We start from the raw sequence: 24,972 nt of genomic DNA, 5'->3' as shown, positions 1-24,972 counted from the left end.
TGAAAATTTGAAGAATAAGAAAATACCCTGGGTTGTACATTTATCACAAAAGTGTTGTGCTTTAATTAATCATAGTCGTCAATTTTGCAGGGGTGGGAGGTCAGGGAGGAGACAGGAAGGGATGGGAAGGGGAAACAAAAGAGGAGGCAACAATGCTTGATAAGAAATATACTCATTACCTTGCCCATGTAATTGTAACCCCTCTGTACAGTATTTTCACCATTTAAAAAAATGCATTCTTCTTCAGTTAAATTGAAAAGTTGGAACTATTGTACCAAAGATAGACCCAAGAAGGAAGTGTGGGTGTGTATCTGGCATAACAAAGGGTGCATTGGCTCACAAACAGATTTTAACCCTTCTTTTTTTTATCACTTTCTCACCATCTTTATGCTTGGATTTACCATATAACATATTTCACATATAGACATATAAGAGAGAAGAATTACCCATTTGGCCCAACATCAAATGCTATATTAACATTTGGCAATAGTGAGTCTGAGTACAGATGGAATGGGGGGGGTCTACGATTCACTGTGATTATACACAAACAACTCTCTATTATAAATAGCTGTGTGAGATCATAAATAGTTCCTCTTTCCGGTAATTGATCTGGTGACATTTACAGGAATAACTTTCAACGGAGTCTGTGGGGAGGGGTCTCTGCTATTATCTGAAGCATTAATTAAACTTGACCTTAATAAAGGAAGGTTTCTGCAGTGAGAAAAGTGTCAAGAATGTACTAACACCCAATTTGTCGCTAGGAAACAGTCAACACTGATCTCTGGCCACTTATTGTTTAGGTCTAGAGGATTCCTACAAAGCATTTGAATCGGGGAATAAATCTTCCTTGGAAATACATTTATAGGAAGATGTTTGATTTATAAAATGAAACAGGGATATATTGCTGTTCAAAAGCAGAGAACTTTAGCTTAGTACTTTATTTTTCCTCATCAATTAATGTATTAATTTATGGATTTAATGATTCTTTAAAAATGATTTTTTGTATTAAACTAACTGTACAGTGTAAGGTATATTAAATAGGTGGGTTTTATTAGGTAGCTGATGAAGAGAACACCACGCGCTATTCAGGCAGGTAAAGAAGTTTATTTACCTAACTGCTGCCCCCTCCATGCACGGTGAAGCAAGGCTGAAAAGGAAAGGGCAGGAGGACCCACCTCTGGGCCAGGACTTATCTAGGCCAGGGACAGGAAGAGGTGTGGCCAGGTGGGGGAGAGGTGTGGCCACACTGGATCTGGATGTGACCTCAGGGTCTAGGACCGTCCTAAGGTCAGATGGGAGGCATGTGACCAGAGGTGGCCCAGGATGTGACCTAGCAGGAGGGGAAGGTGACTGCTTCCCGGTGTGCCAGTTACCAAGGCAACAGATACTGGACAGAAACTTAGCCAAGAGGGAGGGAGGTGTCCCTGTTCAGACCTTATATACAGTAGGGTTTCAATTTTACAAGTCAGATGATTAATACAATGCATCTTGATAGATGATATCATTTTCATCATTCCATTGCATTTGAATATTCATAACTAAAAGCATGACTATTGCAATTCTAATTGTCAGAAATTTACAAAAATATGATGACAATCTAATATGCTTCTCTTTACTAACATAAACCCAGATGTAGAAAAGAGCAAACATTATATTTACAAATAACTCCAGTGCAAGAAACACTAGACTCTGTGTGTGTGTGTGTATGTGTGTTTATGTATGCTTTTGATTAAACTTTTGAAACCATGGTGAAAAGAAGTATTGTATTTAGTACATTCAAGTAAACATTTGCTGTTGTTCATAAATATCTGCCCAGTTTAAATGTAGCTAGTACTTAGAGGGGACCTCTTACTGTCAGTACCAGCTAATAACATAACTAACTAACTCCACATGCCTTTTTTTAAGACTTATCACCACAATGGAACACACTACTACAACTCAGAGAGAAAATTGTATGTCAGAACTAACCTAGAGATACTCAAGAAACATTTATAATATAGAATTCCCATATATAGTTAAAGTCATTAAGAAGTCATTTGCTTTGTGGAAGATATAGTGACATAAAAAGGAAAATCTCTAAGGCAGACACTATATTTCTCATTTTCTTCAGACATTCATTCTGCTTCAGATGGAGTCTGCAGTCACAAGTCTGGGGTATAAGCATTCTTCCCAGGACCTTCCTTTGAAATTAGATTGTTCAAGCCACAAGAGAGATAAATGGAGATACATGAAGCAGATATTCCTGTAGCTTCCAGATTTACATACAATCACTTTCCCAGCACATTAAGTGATGGGAAAGACCAAAGAAAACATTGTTTTGAACTTCTACCTGTGAGTATAATAGAGTAGATTCAAGAAAACAAATAGAAAGGCTACACAAATCAATAAACAGATATAAACAGGTATTTGAAGGTAATTCAAGACATCTAAGACAGATAAGATTTAATCATCTGAGGGGGAAAATGTGATACATTGAGGTAAAGGGCAAACTTGTTTTTCTCTACTGCTTTTCCATGTCTTATAGAACAATTGGGAATTGGCAGTTGGAATTTACAAGTGTCAAACCAGTGAGGATTTGAGGAACAAAAAATTCTGGATAATAGAGAAAATAATGTGTAAACTCAGCAATTTGAGGGAAGTGGCAGTTCCAGGGGTTAACCATAGACTGGCAAATAGTAAGCACATGCCATACCACAGACCTGCACCTCCAAATTTTATATACCATCCCCTCCAAATTTGTGACAACCTTCTTTTCTTACATTTGCAGACTCTTAGAAACATGTAATAAGAAGATTAAAAGTGTTTGGAGAGGTATAATTTTAAAACTCATAGATGGCATACCGTGGACAAAATGAGAAAAGATTAAAATCAGTAAAATAGAAACATATCTGCAATCGATCTTGGTTCTGTTTTTTTTATCTTTTAAATCTTCCAGAAATAGTCCTCTAAATAAATAAAACTTTATGCAAGGAAAATAATGACAAAATAGAGAACTTCAATATTTAGTTAGAACCGATATGGTATGAATTCACTTAAGTGGAAATTTCAAGAAATAGAAATATCCAGTGTTAAATTTAAAAACATACTCCATAGGCTGAGTATAGAACACAATCTTAAGAACGTCGTATAGCATTCATGAGGCCCTGAGATTAAACCTCTGCCCAAAACAATAGCCATAACAGTCTAGTTGGAAAAAAAAATCACCTGGAAAAGTATCTAAAGTCTGAAAAAAAAGGAATGATATAAAACAGATTGTTATAAAGAGTCTAGAAGTTAGAGTCTAGTAATTAGAATCTCTGAAACAGGCAAGAAAGAAGGGGGCAGCATTTAAAAGAAACTGATTGGGGACTGGGAAGGTGGCTTAGTGGTAGAGTACTTGCCTTGCATGAGGCCCTGGGTTCGATTCCTCACTACCACATAAGCAGAAAAAGCTGGAAGTGGCTCTGTGGCTCAAGTGGTAGAGCGCTAGCCTTGAGCTGAAGAGCTGAGGGACAGTGCCCAGGCCCAGAGTTCAGGCCCCATGACCGACAAAAAAAAAAAGATACTGATAGAACTGAAAAACAAATGAACAAAAGAATTGGATACAAATTAAAGACTGTAAATTTCAAGCAGGATAAATAAGAAAAGGAAAGAAGAGATCTCAAATACAAAAGAAATATTATAACATCCAATGAAAGAAGAAAAAAGTTGATGTCAGAACAGAGAGGAACTTAGAGAATATATAGGTAAATTCAAAATAATAATAACCACAGTACTTTAATTTTACCTAGAATTAAATGGATACCAATTATACTACAAAAGGCAAGAATGAGATAAATAAAATTCAATTGTTTGAACCTTTTGCACTATCAAGGAAGTGACATTTTAAAAAACCTATTTATAATATACTTTGATAAGTGAAGACAGCATATTATAAACTTTAAGTGTGACTAATAATATAAATTCTAAAAATCAGATTTTAAGAGAGTAGTGAAATAAAGTTCTGACCACTACAATATAAAGTCAAGAAAAAAGGAAAATTGAGAGAAAAGGAAAATACAAAAATGATAAAGTTAACCTATGATATCTGAGCAATACAAATGGGAGTGTATTAACTCAATTAAAAAACAGGTAGGGAAAGCCAAAGTCACTGATATGCTTTATACAGTGTAAACACCTTAACACAAGAATATAAAAAATTTAGGAAGAGATATTAATGTAGATACTAACCAAAGTTGCTATGATTCCATTCTAATTTTAACAGTATGTATCTTAAAGCAGAAAATATATTTCCAATAAATGGATCATTAAAAAGTAAAACCGGATAGATTTGAAAATATTATTTTCACAATCAAATGGGACTTAGTAATGAGAACTACAGTAAAGTACAACATATCAGAGTATATTGGGCTACCACAGAAAGCACCACAAACTGAGGCATAACCAATAGAAATGTCCTGAATTATAGTGATAGCAGAGAAAAGTATGTGATCAAGGTGCTTGCAGGTTGGTTCCTTCTGACAGGTGTGAAGAAGAATCTGTCCCACCTCTGTCCTGTGCTTGCCTCTTCTTCAGCTGAGATAAGAATGTACTGTGTTTCTGCCTTATTTTACCATTCTGTAACACACACACACACACAATTCCTATTAAAATAAGGATCTACTCATCTATATGAAATATTTAAATAGCAGTTGGTTCATACTTCTGATTCGGCATAATACTAAAATCTTATTTGCTCTGTGTGTGTGTGGGGTGTGTGTGTGTGTGTGTGTGTGTGTGTGTGTGTTTGTGTAGCACAAATAGAAATGTCTCCATCTGGTGGTACAAATACTAAACTGCAGACAGATCCCTACAGCTTTAACATGAAAATTGTATCCCAGATAAGGAATCCTTACAAGTGATAACAAACATTCTGAAAATGAGAGCTTCTTACTAGACTTACTGTATAAGTGGCTAGTTATCAGGACAGTAAGTACACGAGGGAGTACATAAATCAACATAAATGTCATGTGGCCGGTATTTTTGTGGCTCATTTTAGCCAGTGATTTTGTTTCTGTTGCTGTGTCCTGAAGCCTGACACAATGTATCTCACTTCCTAGATGTGTTGGTGTGGAGCAATGATCGAGTTATTCGCTGGATACAAGCAATTGGACTTAGAGAATATGCAAATAATATTCTTGAGAGTGGTGTACATGGCTCACTCATAGCACTGGATGAAAACTTTGATTACAGCAGTTTAGCTTTATTATTACAGATTCCAACACAGAACACCCAGGTAAGATCTTTTGTGCTGTAGATTAACTATGTTTGAGCTTATATAATAACAAATGAAAACAATATGTCAAAATATAAGTGTCTGTATATTCATTCTTTTTAAAATAAAATTTATTTAAACAGGCACATAAAACCACAAAGAAACATTTGCAATAATACTGCAAATTTGAGTAATTTTTATAATGTTAAAATAGAATGAATACATGTAATACCACATTTATCTTTCTTTTAACCAGTCCTGGGGCTTGAATTCAGAGCCTGGACACTGTACCTGAGCTTCTTTTGCTCAAGGCTAGCACTCTATCACTTGAGCCATAGCACCACTTCCAGCTTCTTTTCTGTTTATGTGGTACTGAGGAATCAAACCCAGGTCTACACGCTAGGCAAGCAATCTACTATTAAGCCACAGTTATCATTTTTATTGAACCTTTTCTTCTAGCTTTGTATTAAACCACCAAACAGTATCCATAAACTCCCTATTATGGAATAGCACATGAGGATTTTTAGTCCGAGTTAATTTGTAACCTAGTGCCCATTGATCAATCTTCTTACATCATCCACCCCTTCCCATCCCCCAATTCCATTAACTACCATTCTGTTCTCACTTTCTGTAATATCAGCTTTTTCAGATTCCACATTTCAGTGAGATCCTATGGTACTCGTCTTTCTGTGCCTTACTTATTTCACTTAATATAATGTGTGATTTTTTAATGAAATTTATCTCCATCTCTAAAATGTGTCAGTGGGGCTTTAATTCCAAGGGGTTGGATTTCTAGCCAAGCCAGAAATCATAAAATTAAAAGTGAATTCGAGGTCATGACGTCCAACCTTCTCCCACCTGAATGTCAGATTCCCCAAACAATATCTCTAACAGATGGCCTTCAGTTGCAATGTAGTCCTTTCTACTTTAAATATCTGAATTATACAGACAATTAACTTTGAGTATGCAGTGATTCCCAACCCTGAATAACTGTCAGCAGAGTTTCAAATAAATTAAAGTTCTTTAATGTATATCACAGTATAAAAATCAGATATTACCATGGCAAAAGAAATCTTAATATCTAGAAATTTATCCAAATGAAGATCATTCATCAGGATTAAAAATTACCTATAGGAATTTGATAAAATTTTCCATCCAAGCTCATTTTTAATTCTATTATACATATTTAAAGTTTCTACTTGAAATACTTAATTGGAATAAAGTATGAATGTGGGGGGTCAATGACTCTTGACTTATGACATTTATGTGAAACTATCTCTCTACTGTCACAAACACAAGAATATTGTCCTGGCTAGTATTGATAGATAAACATTTGCAATGACTGATAAAGATGGAAAACTAAAACACTTATGATCATATAATTAATGCATACTTTGTAATGCATTCACAGATAAATAGAATCTATGTGTGTTTTTTTAACATGAAGTGTATGTACAATGATGATAACTATAATTTGATATCAACAGGCAAGACAGATTCTTGAAAGGGAATACAATAACCTCTTGGCTCTGGGAACCGAACGGCGGCTGGATGAAGTAAGTTCTTAGCTGGCATCATAGGAGCCTAGAGAGGAAGAGTGCTTAGAATAGTATCAGGGAATGCTTGTTCTAATGATAGGATCTAGAATTTTACCCAGGAGTATTTGAAAATATTAAGTGACATACCTTACTTTGGTTTTTAAAAGAAGTTTATCTATTTGTCCATATTATTGTTTCATTAGTTACAAAAATCATGAAGAATAATTCAAAGTAAGATTCTGTCAAAAACAATGATTGCAAAATGTTGACATTATTTAAAACTCTGGAAGCAATTGACCATTTCACCTTTGAATAATAAGGGATTTCTTTCTTCAATATCCTTGTATGTTCTAAAGAAATTATGTGCTATTAAAAATTTGCTTTCAGTCACATTTTTCATCCTTAACAAATTCTGATTTGAGTTTATCTTAAAAGCAAAACTTTTTTGTTTATAGGATATAAAACATATAATATGGGTAAGAATCCCTACCTATACTATATACATGTTTAAATTATTTGGAAAGCAACATCATGTTTAAATTATTTGGAAAGCAAGAACATGTAAGAAACCTCTTGAGAAGAATGAGCACAAGGGAAGCCAGCACACTGCATTGACAGAGACTTTCACAGACTCAGGTGTTATTTAATATGATCTTACTGAAAGAAATGGACAGGGAGACTTAGTATGTTGGGAAAAATACAGAGAAGCCCAAGTTAGTGGTGCAAAATGCAGGTGTTTCTTAACAATAAAGACAGGATGTTTGAATAATATTTTAATTATTCTATGTATAAATGGGCATGGCAGATGATTTCCATATCATAAAATCCCTGCTGTCCTTCTTGGAATTTAACAGGTAAGCTTTAAGACGTTGACCTTAGCTAACTTCTAAGAAACTAATATACTTGTCCAATCAGGAAAATAACTGATATTGTTTAAAGCCCAGTTAACACTCAACTGTATTGAATCTTGCAAGTTATACAATAGTCTTAATTTTTATTCTAATTTGTTGATTCTAAAAAGTAGCCTTATAAGTTTCTGTACTTCTGAATACAATTACTCTTACTTGAAATTGCAAAAGATACATTAGTAAGATGTACTAAAAATCTATCATACTGCTCCTTTCTAGAAAGAAGCTGGTCCTTAAAGAACTGTTTAGGTACAGGCACTATCCTATGTGGGTGATGGCTTTGTATCATGTAATAAAGACAGAGAAGGATCCATTAACTATGGTGTCACTGTTTACTTAAACATTCTATCTCTTTTTTATTTGTTTGGGATACGAGCAGTACTAGGGAACTCAGGATCTTACACATGATAGACAGGTGCCATGCTATCTGAGCCATACCTCCAGCTCTCTTTTTCACAAGTTGTTTTTGACACAAAGTCTTGCTTCTTGCTTAGGCATGGATGTGAGTTGCCACTGGCCTACTTTAGGCATTCTATTGTTGCTGTGGTCACAGGTACTTTCCATTGCACATGGGTTCACTGTGCAAATCGAGTCACATGGACTTTTTGTCCCTAGCTGGCTTGATTCCATGATATTACTGATCTCAGAATCCATTGTAACTTGAGATGACAAGCTGACAGCACTGGACCCAGCTATGCTTTGGGAAGGCATGCCACTCATTTTTCTGCTCTGGCTACCTTTGAACCACCATCTGCTGATCTTAGTCTCCCAACTAACCAGGATAACAGGCACAAAGCCCCTGGTGCCTTTCCCATTCTTTTCTTTTTCCTTTACTTTTTTTTTCTTTTCTTTGTTTTTTCCCTTCCTTCCTTTCTTCGTTCCTTCCTTCCTTTTCTTTCTTTCTTTCTTTCTTTCTTTTTTCTTTCTTTCTTTTCTTTCTTTCTTTCTTTCTTTCTTTCTTTCCTTCTTTCCTTTTTTCTTTCTTTCTTTCTTTCTTTCTTTCTTTCTTTCTTTCTTTCTTCCTTTCTTTCTTTCTTTCTTTCTTTGCCAGTCCTGGGGCTTGAACTCAGGGCCTGGGCACTGCTTCTTCAGAGCTAGCGCCTTATCACTTGAACCCCACAGCGCCACTTCCAGCTTTTTCTGTGTATGCAGTACTTACATATTGAACCCAGGGCTTCAGGCATGCTAGGCAAGAACTCTACATCTAAGCCACAATCCCAGACCCTCTTTTCTTATTTTTAAAAGCATAAAACATGTATTAATTGTTCAAACCCTATAGTATTTTTGCCCATGTTTTTAAAGTATTTTTATTGTAAAGAAACTGTACAGACAAGTTACAGTTACATGAGTAAGGCAATGAGTACATTTCCTATTGAACATTGTTACCCCTCCTTTGTTTTTCCCCTATAATTCCTTCCCTCCCCACATCTCCAATTCCTCCCTCCTACCCCTAAGTTGTAAAGTTCGTTTTCAACTTAGTGTCTTATACATCTCATTGTTACAGTGTTGCCCACTTTTTTATTTAATCAAAAATAGAAAAACAATTTACTTAAAATCATAGTAGATTAATTTCTGGGACTTTAATGATAGTGCCCAGATTCTATTAAAGTTATTTAAAAAGTGCTATGCTTTACAGACTTTGACATCAATTAAAGGTATCTTTTATCCTATCTTAGACTTTTTCTTATCATGTTGTAGCCCAGTATCCATATTGTGTTCATAAGTCAAACTCACAATTTATTGGGCTTAGTTTTTCTGTTTTTATCTCATGTATGACCAGTGTTATATTGACCTATAATGTGATGTAGGGTTTTGTGGAACACATGGTTAGTAATGCTTAATGAAATAACTTCTCCAAGAGTAAAGAAGTTAGAGAGGCCAGACGTTGAAATTCTCTTTATTTTCTATATAAACAGTGTATAGAGGTCTGGAATCATGTGAAAATATGGCAGCTGGGAATAGTAGACAACGTTCAACTTATAAAATCATTGTCAAATATAAAGAAAATTTAGATGTTCTGAGTAGCACTAGATTTCAAACCTTGGTCCTTGTTCTTCCCAAGCCAATGATTTACCATTTGAGTGCAGCCTCCAGTCAAAATTTAGATACTAATTACAAGAATTTCAGCAGCAGTTATATGTAATAATCTAAAAATCATCTTCCTCAGGTTGACTTCAAATGTCACTTAATGTCATTGACAGCCTATGTGCTATACCTTATATTGTTACTCATTTGTAACAATACTTTGAGCTAAATATTGGTTTATTACTCTAAATATCAAAAATGAAGCCAAGTCAGAGAGCAAGTCAAACACAACTTACTTGGGTTTGACTTCTGGAAATTAAAAAGAAAAATCTTCCCTACAGGAGAAAGTTAACAATTCTAAATGGTAAGATGTGGAAAAATGAAGATTGTCTTTAGGATCAGACCTATTGAAAAACAGAAGTTAACTGCTAAATTACATAGTGCTGATTAGCAACTTAAAAGGACATAATTGGTCCAGTATAGGCACTTTCTGTATACAGAAAGAATGAAGAGATTGTTTTTGTAAGGTATAACAGAGTGAGTATCAGAATTCCATTACTAACCAGGTTACATTATGTTTTAGTGGACACACAAAGCACAAATTTAATTGAAAGGGTTATGCCAAGGGTACCAAGATCTTTTGTGACAAATTACAAGGTGATTTTTTATCATCTAACAGTTGCACTTTCCCTAACACAGAAGAGAATCTAGACTGTTATATTTTAGTCAGGCTATCTCAGTAGAGGTTTCCCACAACACACATATCTTGGGCATTTACAAAGTGTTCAAGTAACATATAGTTCACCTAACATCCAATTCAGTTAAGCCTATCATCTGATACCAAAAAGACAGTTGGCATGAAGTATCACAACATTTCTTTTGGAACTTTATTTCAGGTTTTCAAAGATGCCAAACCTTATATTTGAAATCAAATTCAAAGTTTTACGAAAACATTTTGGTTTCCAATCTCTACGTGTTCATTTTGCAATCAATAGAACATTTGAGATGAATCATAGCATAGAGGTTAAATGAAAATAAGTCACAGGTTTCTAAGCACACAACATCTTGCACCTGGACTACTTCACTTGTTTTCATTACATCAAATTATAACTCTATACTGGCAGAGTGATGACAAGAACTTCAGACGTGGTTCAACCTGGAGAAGACAGTTTCCTCCTCGTGAAGTCCACGGAATCAGCATGATGCCTGGGTCCTCAGAAACACTGCCAGCTGGATTTAGGCTGACCACCACATCTGGCCAGTCAAGAAAAATGGCACCAGAAGGTACAGTAGTGGTGCATTTTTGTTTATGAAAGAAAAGACTTGTTTAACAAAACTAATGCTGTTCTCTGACCTTGCATAGCTTCCTGGGTTTATTCTTTTCTTTACCTGGTCTGCTCTGCTTGAAATTTGCTTTGCTTTCATCAAAACCCCATCCCCTTTGTAAACTGCTAATGCATGAACACTTGGCATTTTATCCACCATTAAAAAAATAATTTACAGCGTCCTAAAAAGAACAATTGGGCTAATGTCCACTTCTAGGAATGACAATAATAGCCTAATGATTTGTATTCCTTTGTTCTGTTATTCCCAATATAAATCATTTAAAATAGAGCTTGTATAGGATCTAAAAGTCCTTAATAATTGTAAAAAAAATCCACTGGCATCTATGTTTTGCAAGTCTTATATATTTAATCTTAGAAATTTAGATTTGTTAGCTGTGTTTACCTCTGCCAAAGGCAGAAGGCTTTAAGTAAACAGGTGCTACAATGAGAAGAAAATGAAAACCCAACAACAGATTTCTATTTCTATTTCCTTCTGTGGACATTAGACATATACCATTCACAAAGTAAAAAACCGTCCTTCAGAAGAAACAAATTTGAAACAGTATTTCTAAAATAATCTTTCTTTGGTAAGCATCAACAAAAACTAGTGCTATTCTCATTAAGATAATATCTAGAAAAAATATTTGTTTTTTTTAAAGTAATAGCTATTATGGCTCTTAAAATAGTACCAACATAAATTTTGATCTTTGATCTGCATTTCTTGTAGCTTCTTCCAAATTCATGAGGAAATTAGCATGATTAAAATTAGGACAGAAGTTTGTCACTACTTAGAGAAAAATGCAAGCTAGCATACTAAATTCTTGAAGGGTCATCTTCTCAGCACAAACAAAGCACCCCAGGGAGCTGTTTTTGTTATAGACTGTAAGGAAGAGGAGCACAAAACCACTCAAAAACTCAAGTGAGTGAAATTGGGATACACTTCCATTAGTAACTGGGTGGAGAGGATGAGCAGCTTCTATCTGAGAGTAAGTCAGTGTACTGACATACTCAGCATCCCTCTATGCAGAGAAAAATCTTCCTCATCTGAACTCTTGTGCTCTATCAACCAAGAACGTCTAAAGCCCTTTTCTCCATTTGCAGTTGCTTCTTCAAGACTGCAGAGGTTAGACAACTCCACTGTCCGCACATATTCATGTTGACAAGCCACTCAAAGGAGGCAGCACTGACCTGCTGTGAGTAGTTTCCCTTTGGCTGACAAACAACTAAACAAACAACAAAAAAAACTGGAACCTGCAAAAACTAGTAAATATACCCCATGCCTTGATGTAGCCTAGCAGTACAGAGGTGGGTTCAGCCCTTTCAACTGCTAGAGGGAGAAAAAAAGACTCTTCTTGATACTGTATCTGCTCCTCTCTTTTCCCCTACCAACATCTGTCAGCTATGACGTTGGAGGCTGCCTATTGGAGGCCTGTCACTTAATTATTACATATAAATGGGCTGTTACTATATTATTTTTTACTTTTTTTTGAAAACAATTTTTTTTACTTTTATCATATTTACTTTCTGGGGCATATGATATAGGAACAAAACCTATTTGGCAAGAATGAAAAGATAGAAACAATAGCATATTTTGCTACATCACTATAAGATATGTCATTTGCATCTAATGAAATTCTAGCCAATGGAAAGTACATTCAAATCCATATTAAATGGCACTTTATTGAAAATGTCAAGTGAGCAAAATTGTGCTTTCCTGGATTTATAAATGTCAAATGTTCAGCAATAATTTCACCTTAAACTGGACTGTACCAATATTCTCAGATTTCTATTGAGTTAATCTTTTGGAAAAAGACTTTTAAAGTGATGTGTAGAACCAAATGTGTGCACGGATGGGATGAGGAAACAGAGGTGAAGGAAGAGCTTCCCTTGGGCTGTTAAATGCCTTGAATGAAAAGCTCCACATGTTTTATTGCTGTCCTCCATCCTCATGTGGCAGCTGATGAGCAGCCTTAGTTGGGTCACTATTGATACCTGGTAAAAAACAAAATCCAAAAATCATCCCTAGGAGAGATTTAACTGCAGAAAGTCCAAAGCCAACATTAAATTTTTAATTATAATTGGTATTTATGACAGCTAAGTAGACATGACCTAAGGTATATAATAAGAAGCTTCCCCAAATACCATTTATAACAGTATCTACATATAATATTTTTTCAGGAACTGAATACAAATTTATTAATGAGTATATAATATGTTCAATGGTGCTTGCTTCTCAGCTTCTTGACTAATGAATAGAATTACTCTTTAATTACTTGCAATCTATTTTTTTTGTGCATGGCATTCTAGTTCATATTTCCTAGTTTTAACTAGTTTTTCTAGTTTTTCAAGGGATACCAGTAACTATAATAAGTAACATTAGGATAACTGATTTGGGTGGGACTGTAGCTCTTTTGCTATTTAAAGTAATTCATAAATTATTATCCACTCTTTTGTGACCAAAAGAGTAAGGTTAAGGTTTCCTCTCTATACTATGACTGGAAAGCATTTGTGATCCTATGTCAGTTACACAAAGTCTTTGAAACACATTCTGATTTGTTGCAAATAACCACTTTTCTTTTGAAGAGTTCTAAAATATATAAACTAGACTATAAACCTATTCTGACAGGATAGTCCAATCGTGCCAATTTCTTAATGAGCAAGCTGTGAAATCTTCAGAAGCATGCTGACATTTTGTGTGACTAGCTTTGTTTTTATGACTACTATAACTTTCCTTAAAGTCAAACAAATCCTCACATTTGTTTAGCTCTTCTGTGCAAATGTGAAGAGCAAATGTGACTTTATATCCACTATTGATTACACCCTAGATGATTTTTCTTTCCATCATTGTTTAGGACAAGAGCCAGAGCAGGCAGGCTGCATGGAGGTAGATAGACCACAGGGCTGTGGGTTGGGATTAATCCAATGGGTTGTGTGGGCACACTAACAATATCCATTACCTGTTTTAGATGTCGTCTTTTCTGTCTACTCTACCTAAAGTGCACTACCATCTAAGAAGTTGAGCCGTGAAAAACTTTGTGAAGACCCAATTCAAAGGAAATAATGACAAGTGATGGTTTATTAAAAGCTAAAAACACGATGGAGGGGAGTCTAACATTTAAGTTTGATTAGTTTACTACAGTTGTAATAAAACGCTTCAGTCATTTGAATAATAAGCCTCATCCACATCGTCAACTCTGCACAACAGATGCTTTTCTGAAATGGAGCCACCTGTTTTTCATGATGTAATATACTAGGCATTTATGTACTGCTGTGTATTTCTTTTTAAATGTGTAAGTCTTCTGTAAATGGATATAAATATGATTTTTTTAAAAAATAAACTATATGGTTCATGGAGTCTGGAGTGCAAACATTTGACAATTCCAAGTACTGTTTGCATTTTACCATTCCACCCTTTTTACGAGGTTTTGAACTGTAATGAGTCAAATCGGTATGTTTCCTCGAAGCATGTTTCATGCTTCAACATGTTTCTTCTTCAAGTCTGTCAATATCTAAAGCTGAACACCTGCCTCTGATCCTGTACAAAAGAAAAACAACAATGACTTAACCTGGAACTGGAGCCAAAATAATAATAATAAATAACAACCTCTAAAGGCAATCAGGTATGCCCTCCCTGTATCTTTGAAAATAGCACTGTGATGGCTTGATCTCCTTTTCAGAACAAAACAAAGCCAAACTGTTTACAAGAGTCAAAAACCAATTATTTTAGAAAATTTATATTAAAATACCATGATCTCCTCTTGTTGCTTGTGGATGGATCAAGAAAAATGAAAAAAAAAACTTTGCTAAGAACTACATGTTCATTCAAAACACCTTGAACAGTCAGCCAACACTGGACATTAAACATCGGTCACTTCAGAGTTTCAGGCTCATTTCCACTGGGGTAAAAAAGCGTACCCTAAACCCTTCCTTCATTTTTATCGGTGTAATGGGGCATTCGCCAAACTCGTATACAATGTTATAAACTTTTAGCCAAAATGGCCTTTTGGTGACTTCCCTGAAGTCAGTTTTATCAGAGGAAATAAATGAAAGACAGAATGACTAACATATATAGTGTATACAAAGTATAGAAGAGTGAGCTCTTCCCTGTGGATTTATTTGGTGGTGTTACTGTTGATTATTCATTGTTTATCTGGGAAATTTCAAAGTAAAGCCTATTTAATAATTCCATTTATCTAACTGCTGATTCTCTGCTGCTTGATTCTTATTAAGCGCAAGACCTGTCATTAGTAGTTTCTTTTTGTATTTTCATTTGCTCTGTTTGCACGTACATTACACTTGTTTTGATGTCTTTTTTTGTTTTAACAGATTCCGTCAAAGATAATGGTAACAAAAATCCTCTCCATTGTCAATAAAAAATACTTCCACCTCACTGTTTTAAGTTTTGGTTTCTAGTAACAACAACAAAAGAAATTCCTTGAACTGTAATGAAAATCATTCTTTTCATTCAATCTATTTAGTTTCTAAAGTGGGTCTACCACTAGAGGGAGTACATAGCTAGCTTTTGAAAGTTACTGTAAACAAAGCTTTCTAAGCTGATCTGAAATGGGGATCTTGATTCATATCACTTAACTATGATAGAAGAGGCTAGGACATAAAATGTCTGAAAGCAGACATGAATTAATCAGCTTCTGTTGCTATAATGAAATTACCTGTGATAAATGCTTTATGAAGAGAAGTATGCCTGGTGGCTCATACTTGTAATCCTAACTATTCAAGAAACTGAAGATCGCAGTTCAAAGCCAGGAAAGTCCTTAAGACTCTTATCTCCAATTAATCAGATACACAAAAAGTGGAGCTGTGGCTCAAAGTGGCAGAGTTTTAACCTTGAGCAAAAAAACTTTGAGCAGTATCCTGGCCTTGAATTAAAGCCCCAAGGCTGGCAAAATGAGAGAGACAGGAGAGAGAGAGAGAGAGAGAGAGATACAGAGAGAGCGACAAGAGACACAGAGATACAGACAGAGACAGAGACACAGAGACACACAGACAGTTTGTTTTAGCCCACAGATTAGGAGATTCAGATCTGAGATCAGATCAGAAGAAACGTTGCTTTGGCCTCTGGTTCACATTTCAAATGGCAATAGTGGAAAGTGGGAAAGTGTGATACAAACTAGTGGGAAGTGTGATACAAACTAGTCACTCACCTAATGGCATGAAAGCAAATGAAATTTGAGAAGGCTCTGGGGCTTCATTCTCTCTCTCTCTCTCTCTCTCTCTCTCTCTCTCTCACACACACACACACACACACACACACACACACACACACACACACACGGACCTATGGTCCTCCCACAAAGCTCCTCCATTTTATGTTCCATAGAACCGTCTGATAGCACTACCCTGGAGGCCAAGGCTTTCTTATATGCATCTTTAGTGGACATTTAATAAAAAGCCCAATCACTAAAGTCACATTCTGCTTCTAGAGATCAAGTAAGATTATACTTATCATATACAAATGAACATATCATTTGATAATACAACAGATGCAGTTACTTCTCTCAAGTTGAAGTAGGCTTTAATTAATACTGACAGTGTCAGATTCCAAAATTCATTTGTATGGCCTGAACTCTCTGTGTTCCTCCATTTGTCTATTGACTTGATGAATTCAAATGTGTAGAACAGTTCTCATTTACAAGTGTTAAACATTCCTCTCAGGAGAAAAATGGTACACATTTCTAATGATTTTAAAAGTAGTTTTTATTTTCATTTCTGAAGGTCTTATAGTAAAAACAAATCCATAAAATACCAAAAGTTACACAGAATTTATTTTAGTAAATTTAATTACATTTATACTTTTAATCATATGACTGTTTGTAAAGGCACATTTAATTCAAAATATTTTAGATGCTATTTAGTGAAAATGCTTAATTGTAAGTATTAAAATAGAAATTCATTTTACCCACATCCCCAAATTATAAGCAGTCATATGACTACAGTGTTTCTTTATTGCCAGGTGTTCAGTCATATAAAAATTATTTTCTCTGACCCTGCAAACTAAGTTTCTTCAATAGGACATCTCTAGTCTCATGAACTATTTTTCAGGTCCGGTTAACTGGAAAATAACCCAAGCCTACTCAATAAAATATCCTTTCAGATATGATTACAAGATAATTGTGCAAAAGGACCAAAACTATAACTTTCACAGATTTTGTATTTGCCTTGGTGTACATCTTTAAAATGAATAGTGATATATATCCAGTTAAAGAATTTGCCACTTCAAATTAAGTATGTCTCATCTGAAAATAAAATTGTAGTACATTTAATTGCTAAAATATTTTAAATGGTTCATTTGTAAATTCTACATTTATGGAAAAGCATAAAATGTACCAAACAGAAAGGAAAGTCCAAGGAACTCAATAGCTTCAAGGTGGAGAATGACTATCAAGTTACTTTAATTCAAGCTAATGAAATAATTAAAGATGATTTTTTGGATGTAACCATCAAGAAGATAGATTATGCAATTAAACATTTAATACTTTGAGAAGACATTTTTTTGTCTATAGCCCACCAAGAGCTAATATTTTCATGCTTCCATACAGGATTTGCATTACTTTTGAGTCAACATAGATCAATTCTCTATTATTTCTCATGTGTACTTTCTCAGCCAGCCTATGAAATTAGAACAACTTGCTCTCCATAATAATGTTCTCAATGGGCTGAAATATTTAGAAACACTTTCAAAACCTCCCAAGATTTAATCGGCTTGGTTCCTATTTTGCACCTATTTTGCATTTTAATATATGCTTTGATTACTGGTGCCTGCTGAACTATAAATCAAGTCATTACTGAATTCTGTCTATTCTACATAAGGGATACAAACTAAAACTCATCTTCCAACTTCTTATTTTAAATGCTTCATAGTTTTATAGAAGTTTAAGTGGAACTACATGTCCAGACATAATCATTTTTAAGTTATGATGGTGTGACTTTTAAACTCAGACATTTTCTTAATATGCTGGGCAACATACAATGAGCCATATTACAGGCAATTATTAAACAATTCAAATTGAGTCACGGAAACCAACATGGACAGGTTTTGTTCTCTACTCCTCACTAAACTGGCTCACATGAAGCCTTGCAATTCACATTTCAATTGGCAAGTAATTTCTATTTAAACATTTACTTCCATAAACAATCTAAGTTCAACTAGAAAATTAACAAGATAAAGAAATAAAAAGAACAAGTAAAGTCATGAGGCCTGCTTCAGCACATCCTCTATGTGCCCAAAAATGCTGGGGTCTTCAATAGTCGGAGTCACCTGGAAGGAAATGGAGTGTCAGATGGAAGCTCTTTCATGAACCCTTCTGCTTTCTGTACAATGAAACTACATGTAGTCTGATAGCTCCCCTTACTCTACATCTATGAAAATATGCAAAATATAGATCTTTGGGCCTTATATTTAAAAGTTATAGGTAGTTTTCTATAGTAAATAAGTGGTTCAATTAGCAAAATTATTGATCATTGATGGTACTTTTCTGTGGAGTTCCTCATAAGAGGCTTTCTGTAACTTCCCATTATCTTACTATTGCTCATACAAGTATTTCTTATTGTCACACTTCTGTTTAGTAGACTTTACTGACAAAAAATTGTATATGTGTGCACAGATAATGTGATTTGAATTAAAAGAACTCATGTGCTTATATCAGTCCAAACTTGTCTAAAATAATTCTTATTCAAATCAGGAAAATGTTTAGCACATATGTCAGAACATATTGAGCATCCATTGCCAGTGAAAATTGTTTGCTTCCTTATTCACTCATAGTCCTTATGTTTCCAATAAAGGAAGATGCACTGTTAATTTAATAGGGTTGAGTTTTCACAAGTATTCTTGAATTTAACTGGCACAACTATTAACAGTAAAAAAAATGTCTTCACACATATTCCTATAACTAAATTAGATGATTTTAACTACTCTTTCTCCAAGCTTCATTGTCTATACTACTTCCGTCTTATAGTAAAACATCAAACTAATGCCAGACACTGATGGCTCACGCCTGTAATCCTAGCTACCCAGGAGGCTGAGATCTGAGGATCTTGGTTCAAAACCAGCCTTGGTAGGAAAGTCCATGAGACTTTTATCTCTAATTTAACTGCCTAAAAACTGGAAAAGGTATTATGGCTCCAAGTGGTAGAGCACTATCCTTGAACAGATAAGTTCAGAGACAACACTCAGGCCCTGAGTTCAAGCCCCACGACTTAAAAAAAAATCAAACTTACATGCATTTTTTAGGGTTAAAATTCATGCTTGAGAAACAGCTTCTGATGCAAACATGAACAACACCTGAGAATTCATTATTGAACACACTGGACCATTTACCTTATAGGGTTTGCCATTGACTAGGGCAGATAGAGTGGACCGTGGAATTTTGCCAGATCTGGTTTTAGGTAACTGTTTGACAAACACTGCATTTCGAAAAGCAGCTACAGGACCAATGCTCTGTCTAACATGCTTCACAATTTCTTCCAAAACCTGACCCTCTGTTGCATTTATATCTAGGAAGAAAGTTGAGATAGTAAGTAGTGATTATCCCCAGTGAATCATACAAGTTTCATCACACAGCACCAGGAGGTCTTACCTTTCTTCAACACACAAAGAGCGAAGGGGACATGCCCTTTCAACGGATCTTCCTTGCCAACCACAGCACAGTCTTCCACAGTACCATGGGAAAGGACTGACTGTCATAAGAAAAGGTGCTCATTTAGAATACATACGCTTACACACAAATACGGACATGAATTTCAACACAGAGCAAAAGTACATGGCACAGAACCAAAAAGAACAAAAACAAAAAACAACACATGGCTGCCTGTCTGAAATTTACTACTAATTCACATCATTATACTCAGGTGAATGGTTAACATCCCCATGATAGTCAGCAAAGGTTGACAGTAATTAAGATAAGTTGCTTAGCTTTCCTGGAAAGTAAGGGAATTGTTCCTCCTTCATCTTGTTTATTAATGAAGTCAGAGGAAATGTGCAATGAATACTATATGCAAACAAAGGACAACATACTTCCTGAAACTGGTGACCTTGTGATGGTTTTGCGTGACCTTTGAGCTAGTGACCCAAAGCACATGTTTCATAGGCATCTCTAGATGCTCCAAAGCAAGTTTGTTTGATAGACTATTAGGGAATAATCTTCAGACCATTTCATTCATTGATTGATGCTTCCCATTGAGAAAGAACTTTACAGGACTTGAAAGGGGCGGCTAGACTTAGACAGGAGCCCTTCTATCAGATAACTACCACCAACAGGGATCAGCGTTCAGATTGCCCCCTTGAAGCTCTCAAGCCCTCAGAGCCCAGGGCTGATATCTGCCTTGAATAGCAAGAACCCACAGATTTGAATAAGCACATGAAATATGGATGCTTAAGGCAAAAAAAAAAAACTTCTGCTGTGATGGGAATTTTAAAAATGCATGTTCAAAAAGTCCTCTTCTGAGAGATTAAATTATTTCAGTGGTTCTAAGGGTCTAATACCCAGAGAACAGTAACGTAAGTTAATTTCAGAAGTTCACTTGGCAGCCCTTATTTATTCTTCATTCATTCAACAAATGTTATATTTCCTGTGTCACAATTCTAATTCAATAGGCTCAGTAGTGAGCACAAATGGGCAGACTAACTTTTTATGGGGTGATATAGATTAGAAAATAATCATGGGTACTTCATTTTCAACATGAGCTAAATATAAAAGTAGCAAAGGCGCTGAGGAAATAAAGGCATTTATATGCAAGAGACCACCAGAGCAGTTAACTTCACAGAACAACATGAACCTCAAGGAAGTCTTCTTTTACTTAGCAAATTATAACATGATTAATCAAAGGGGAGGAGGTAGAGCAAAAAACTCAGTAGAAGAACTGCACGCATATTATTCAAACCTGAAATAAGTCAGTATGGATACAAAGCAGACTAGAGTATTAATGGTAGAAGATAGCATGTACATGAGCTGAGAAGGAAAAGTATGATGAGTGAATTCTATGTCAACTTCACATTTAGAGTCACAGCAACATGAACAGGAAGCAGAGAATTCCCATACACTTCTGACTTCATACACACACACACACACACACACACACACACACACACACACACACAAGCAGCCTCCTATATTAATCTACATCAAAACAATACACTTATTGTAATCAATGAACAAACACTGGATCATCATTACCACGCTGGTCCATAGTTCATAGTTCACATTTGTTGTGTACATTCTGTGTCCATCATCGAGAGACTGTATCATACAGAACCAATTCCCAACTCTGAAACCTACCCACTCTCTCCTCTCCCCACCCCTCCCACTGCCACACTGATCTTTTGAAATGACCTTGTATTTTTCAGACTGGCTCCTTTACCTTTAGAGTAGACACTGAATAGCACAAACCCTTTGAGTTGTGTGTGTAAAATGAAAAGAGAATTATTAAAGGCAAGTGTTGAAATTTATGCAGGGCAACTCTCTGTGAGGCTGCTGTTGAAGGCTAAGGTTAGAGTACAGAGAATAAAAAAGTTTAATACAATCTTTGATTTTTTTCCTTCCCTTTTTTCCTTTCCTTTCTTCTTTCTTCCTTCCTTCTTTCCTTTCTCCCTCCTTTCCTATCTTCCTCTCCTTTCCTCCAATCCCTCTCTCCTACCCTTCTTTCTCCCTATAAAAGTTTTCCTATGTGATCCTGGCTGACTTCAAACTTTCATTACCCACATGAGTTCTTAGATTATAAAGTATACCAGCACACCTGGTCTAGAGTTTTTATAGAAGTAAAACAGACAAAATGTGATGATAAATTGGATGAGTGGCATGGATAAGCCAGAGTAGTTAAGGATGATTCTGTACTTTTTGGCATAAGCACCTGGTTGAATGAACTAGTTCTATATAGATGCTAATGAAAATTAGAGACAGTTGAGACTACTTATGTGTAAAGTAGTGAGAAAAGAAGCAGATAGTCAAAAGGGACTCAAACATCTCGATCGCCCAGTGAAAAAGAAGCAACTGACAAGCTACACTAAAAACAGACACAGAAATAGGGAGAAAGGAACCAACCAAACTAAACAGAGTTGAGATACAATACTTTTAAGTCACAACCCTCTCATGAGATTTATTTTTGGGGGGAGGGGTCGGTCGTGGGGCTTGAACTCTGGGCCTGAGCTCTGTCCCTCAGCTCTTCAGCTCAAAGCTAATGCTCAGCCACTTGAGCTACAGGGCCACTTCTACTTTTCTGATGGTTTATTAGAGATAAGAGTCTCATGGACTTTCCTACCAAGGCTGGCTTTGAACCATGATCCTCGGATCTCAGCTTCCTGAGTAGCTAGGATTACAGGTGCCTGGCTTCATGAGATATTTTTTAATGAAGCCAAATTAAAAATGAGCTTTATCTTCTCTGAACCCCTAGAACACTCAAGGAACTGCCAAAGTGTTTGGTACAAAGCCAGTATACTATCTTACATTGCCTATAGACAAACAAACATCAACTCCATACCATATTGAAGTATTGTAGAATAAGCACTTCCACTTCCATTCAGTTGTTAAATAAATTATTTCTGTACTGTTTATTCTGTTAAGTTACTTGCTAACAGAAAGAATTTCTTTCCAAACTATTGGTCTAAAAATCATCTGCTAAATGCATACTCTACTATCCCATAAAACACAATATTTCCCCATTTGGGTTCTCAAAATTACTTTATCTTTCTTGCTTCAAAATTTTCCTTTGATTTTTGTTGTTGTTGTTGTGGATGTTGATGTTGTTGTTGTGCAAGTGCTGGGGTTTGAACTCAGTGCCTGCTCAAGGCCAGTGTTCTAGTATTTGAGTCAAAGCCTTCCTTTCTGGCTTTTTGGTACTTAACTGGAAATCCAAGGCTCAAGGACTTTCCTGCCAGAGCTTGCTTTGAACTGAGATCCTCAAATCACAACCTCCAGAGTAGCTAGGATTACAAGAAAAAAATGAATATCTATTTTACCTGGAAATTAGACTTTAATTATATATGTATGGATGTTTTACATATATTTAAATACCTATATTTAAACTTTCAGTATTTTGTCACCTACTCAATCAAATTATTTTTATTTTATTTATTTTTTGACCAGTCTTGGGGCTTGAATTCAGAGCCTGAGCTTATGCTCAAGGTTAGCACTCTACTTGAGCCACAGCACCATTTCCAGCTTTTCCTCATTATGTGTTACTGAGGAACCAAACCCTGGGTTTCATGCATGCTAGGCAAGCACTCTACCACTAAGGCACATTCCCAGCCCCCAGTATAATTTAACTAAATTAAACATCACAACTTCTATTTGTCATCTGTTCACATTGTTATTTCAATTTTTCACTTTTATATCTTTACTGTTAGTACTTTTAGAAGAAGCTGGAACAAGTTGCTTTTTTGCCATTGAAAGAGCAAAGAGGTTTCTTATAATATAAAATCAAAGCTTCCTAATTATTAAAAGTTGGTGAGAAGCAACATTATTTTTCAGAATTGTGCTATTCCTAAATGGAGTTATTATTATAGTGAATAAAATATTAATCTATCAGTAAAGACAAGTAATAAAGGAAGGAAAGCAACTTTCTATGCTGGCCCCACAAATAATGTTGGCATGTCAGATAATGACTTTAAACAACTTACTCATTTAAAAGAAAAGCATCAAGAAAAAAAAAAGCATCAAAAAGTATCTTGGCAACCTGTGAGGGACAGAAAACAACCAAATGTCCTGCAGGAGGAATGATGAAAAGCCTCCTTTACACATTCTCTCCCTGTACCCTTTATGGGGTATCAGCAAAGAACTGCATTTAAAAGCCTAAGAAAGTATCTGAATGCAGATGGCTGAAACCTTTCCTTCTAGCTAGTCAGGAAGCTGAGATCTGGGGATTGTAGTTTAAAGCCAGCCCAGCAAAAACAAAACGTTCAAATAGGGACAAAGGTGGACCCATTGCTACAATGAGATGTACAAGTCCTTATGTCAAAAACGAACTTTACAACTTTGGTGGGGGAGAGGAGGAGGAGGATTGGGTGGGGGGGGTGGAGGAAGGATGGGAAGGGATGGGAAGGGGAAACAAAGGAGGAGGCTACAATGCTTGATAAGAAATGTACTCATTATCTTGCCCATGTAATTGTAACCCCTCTATACAGTATTTTCACAATAAAAAATATTCAACAAAACAAAACAAAACTTTACAACTTTGGCCCCGGGAGGGAGGAGATGAGAAGGGATGGGACGGGAAAACAAAGGAGGAGGCAACAATGCTTGATAAGAAATGTACTCATTACCTTGCTGCCCAAGTAATTGTAACCCCTCTATATGGTATTTTCGCAATAAATAAATAACTAAATAAATAAATAAAGCAAACCAGCCCCCCCCAAAAAGGAGAATTCCATAAGATTCTTATTTCCAATTAACCTACAAAAAGCCATAAGTGGAACTGTGGTTCAAGTCATAAAGTACCAGCCAGCCTTGAGTTAAAAAGCTAAAAGAGAGTACTAGCACATGTGCACACACAGACACAGACACAGACACACAGACACACACACACACACACACACACACACACACACACTTTCTCTCACTCAAAACAAACAAAAAACTAAGAAAGTGATACAACCCAACAGGTAATTATCTTACCACAATTGAGTATATATAGGGCATTATGGCATGATAACAGGAATGGTAAATGCCTGGCCATTTTTTATACATTTTAATTCACTTAAAAAGTTTCAAGCCTTCATTGGGCTGAACTAGTGTCTTTTTCTTCAAGTATTTTTTTAAACAATTTTCATTAAAAAAAATAGTTGCAATCAAGTACTCCCACAAGATTCTAGGATGATTGTGTGTTGGGAGATTTCTCAGTAGAGGGACGAAGAGGGTTGATTTTTCATTTCTTTGGACACTGGAGTATGTCTAGGAAACTGTCAGTGCCATTTATCAATATTCATTATCAGTACA

At 35.6% G+C, this 24,972-nt stretch overlaps 2 protein-coding genes across 9 annotated transcripts in view; one reads left to right on the top strand and one right to left on the bottom strand.

The window, feature by feature from the left end:
* The window catches only part of Ppfia2 (protein tyrosine phosphatase, receptor type, f polypeptide (PTPRF), interacting protein (liprin), alpha 2), a 347,260-nt gene extending 331,854 nt beyond the window's left edge, over nt 1–15,406 (top strand). For 2 of the 8 annotated variants that reach the window (XM_013019232.1, XM_013019258.1), the window contains 4 exons: nt 5,079–5,254; nt 6,721–6,789; nt 10,829–10,988; nt 12,131–12,189. In XM_013019232.1, the coding sequence (XP_012874686.1) occupies nt 5,079–5,254; nt 6,721–6,789; nt 10,829–10,988; nt 12,131–12,189 (464 nt within the window). Of the gene's footprint in view, nt 1–5,078; nt 5,255–6,720; nt 6,790–10,828; nt 10,989–12,130; nt 12,223–13,995 lie in introns of those variants that run through there. The other 6 variants (XM_013019241.1, XM_013019213.1, XM_013019222.1 and 3 more) reach the window with 6 other exon arrangements.
* Nucleotides 15,407–16,725: 1,319 nt separating this feature from the next.
* Nucleotides 16,726–24,972, bottom strand: part of Acss3 (acyl-CoA synthetase short-chain family member 3) — a 137,236-nt gene continuing 128,989 nt past the window's right edge. Inside the window, exons 14-16 of the mRNA XM_013022563.1 lie at nt 19,624–19,723; nt 19,365–19,540; nt 16,726–18,305 (exon numbers count right to left, since the gene is read on the bottom strand). Of these exons, the coding sequence (XP_012878017.1) occupies nt 18,237–18,305; nt 19,365–19,540; nt 19,624–19,723 (345 nt within the window). The 3' untranslated portion in view covers nt 16,726–18,236. The remainder of the gene's footprint in view (nt 18,306–19,364; nt 19,541–19,623; nt 19,724–24,972) is intronic.

This window comes from Dipodomys ordii, unplaced genomic scaffold (assembly GCF_000151885.1).
Source record: "Dipodomys ordii isolate 6190 unplaced genomic scaffold, Dord_2.0 Scaffold3, whole genome shotgun sequence".
Lineage (NCBI taxonomy): Eukaryota > Metazoa > Chordata > Mammalia > Rodentia > Heteromyidae > Dipodomys > Dipodomys ordii.
Note: the sequence above shows the minus strand (reverse complement) of the source record. Positions and strands in the feature narration are given on the sequence as shown.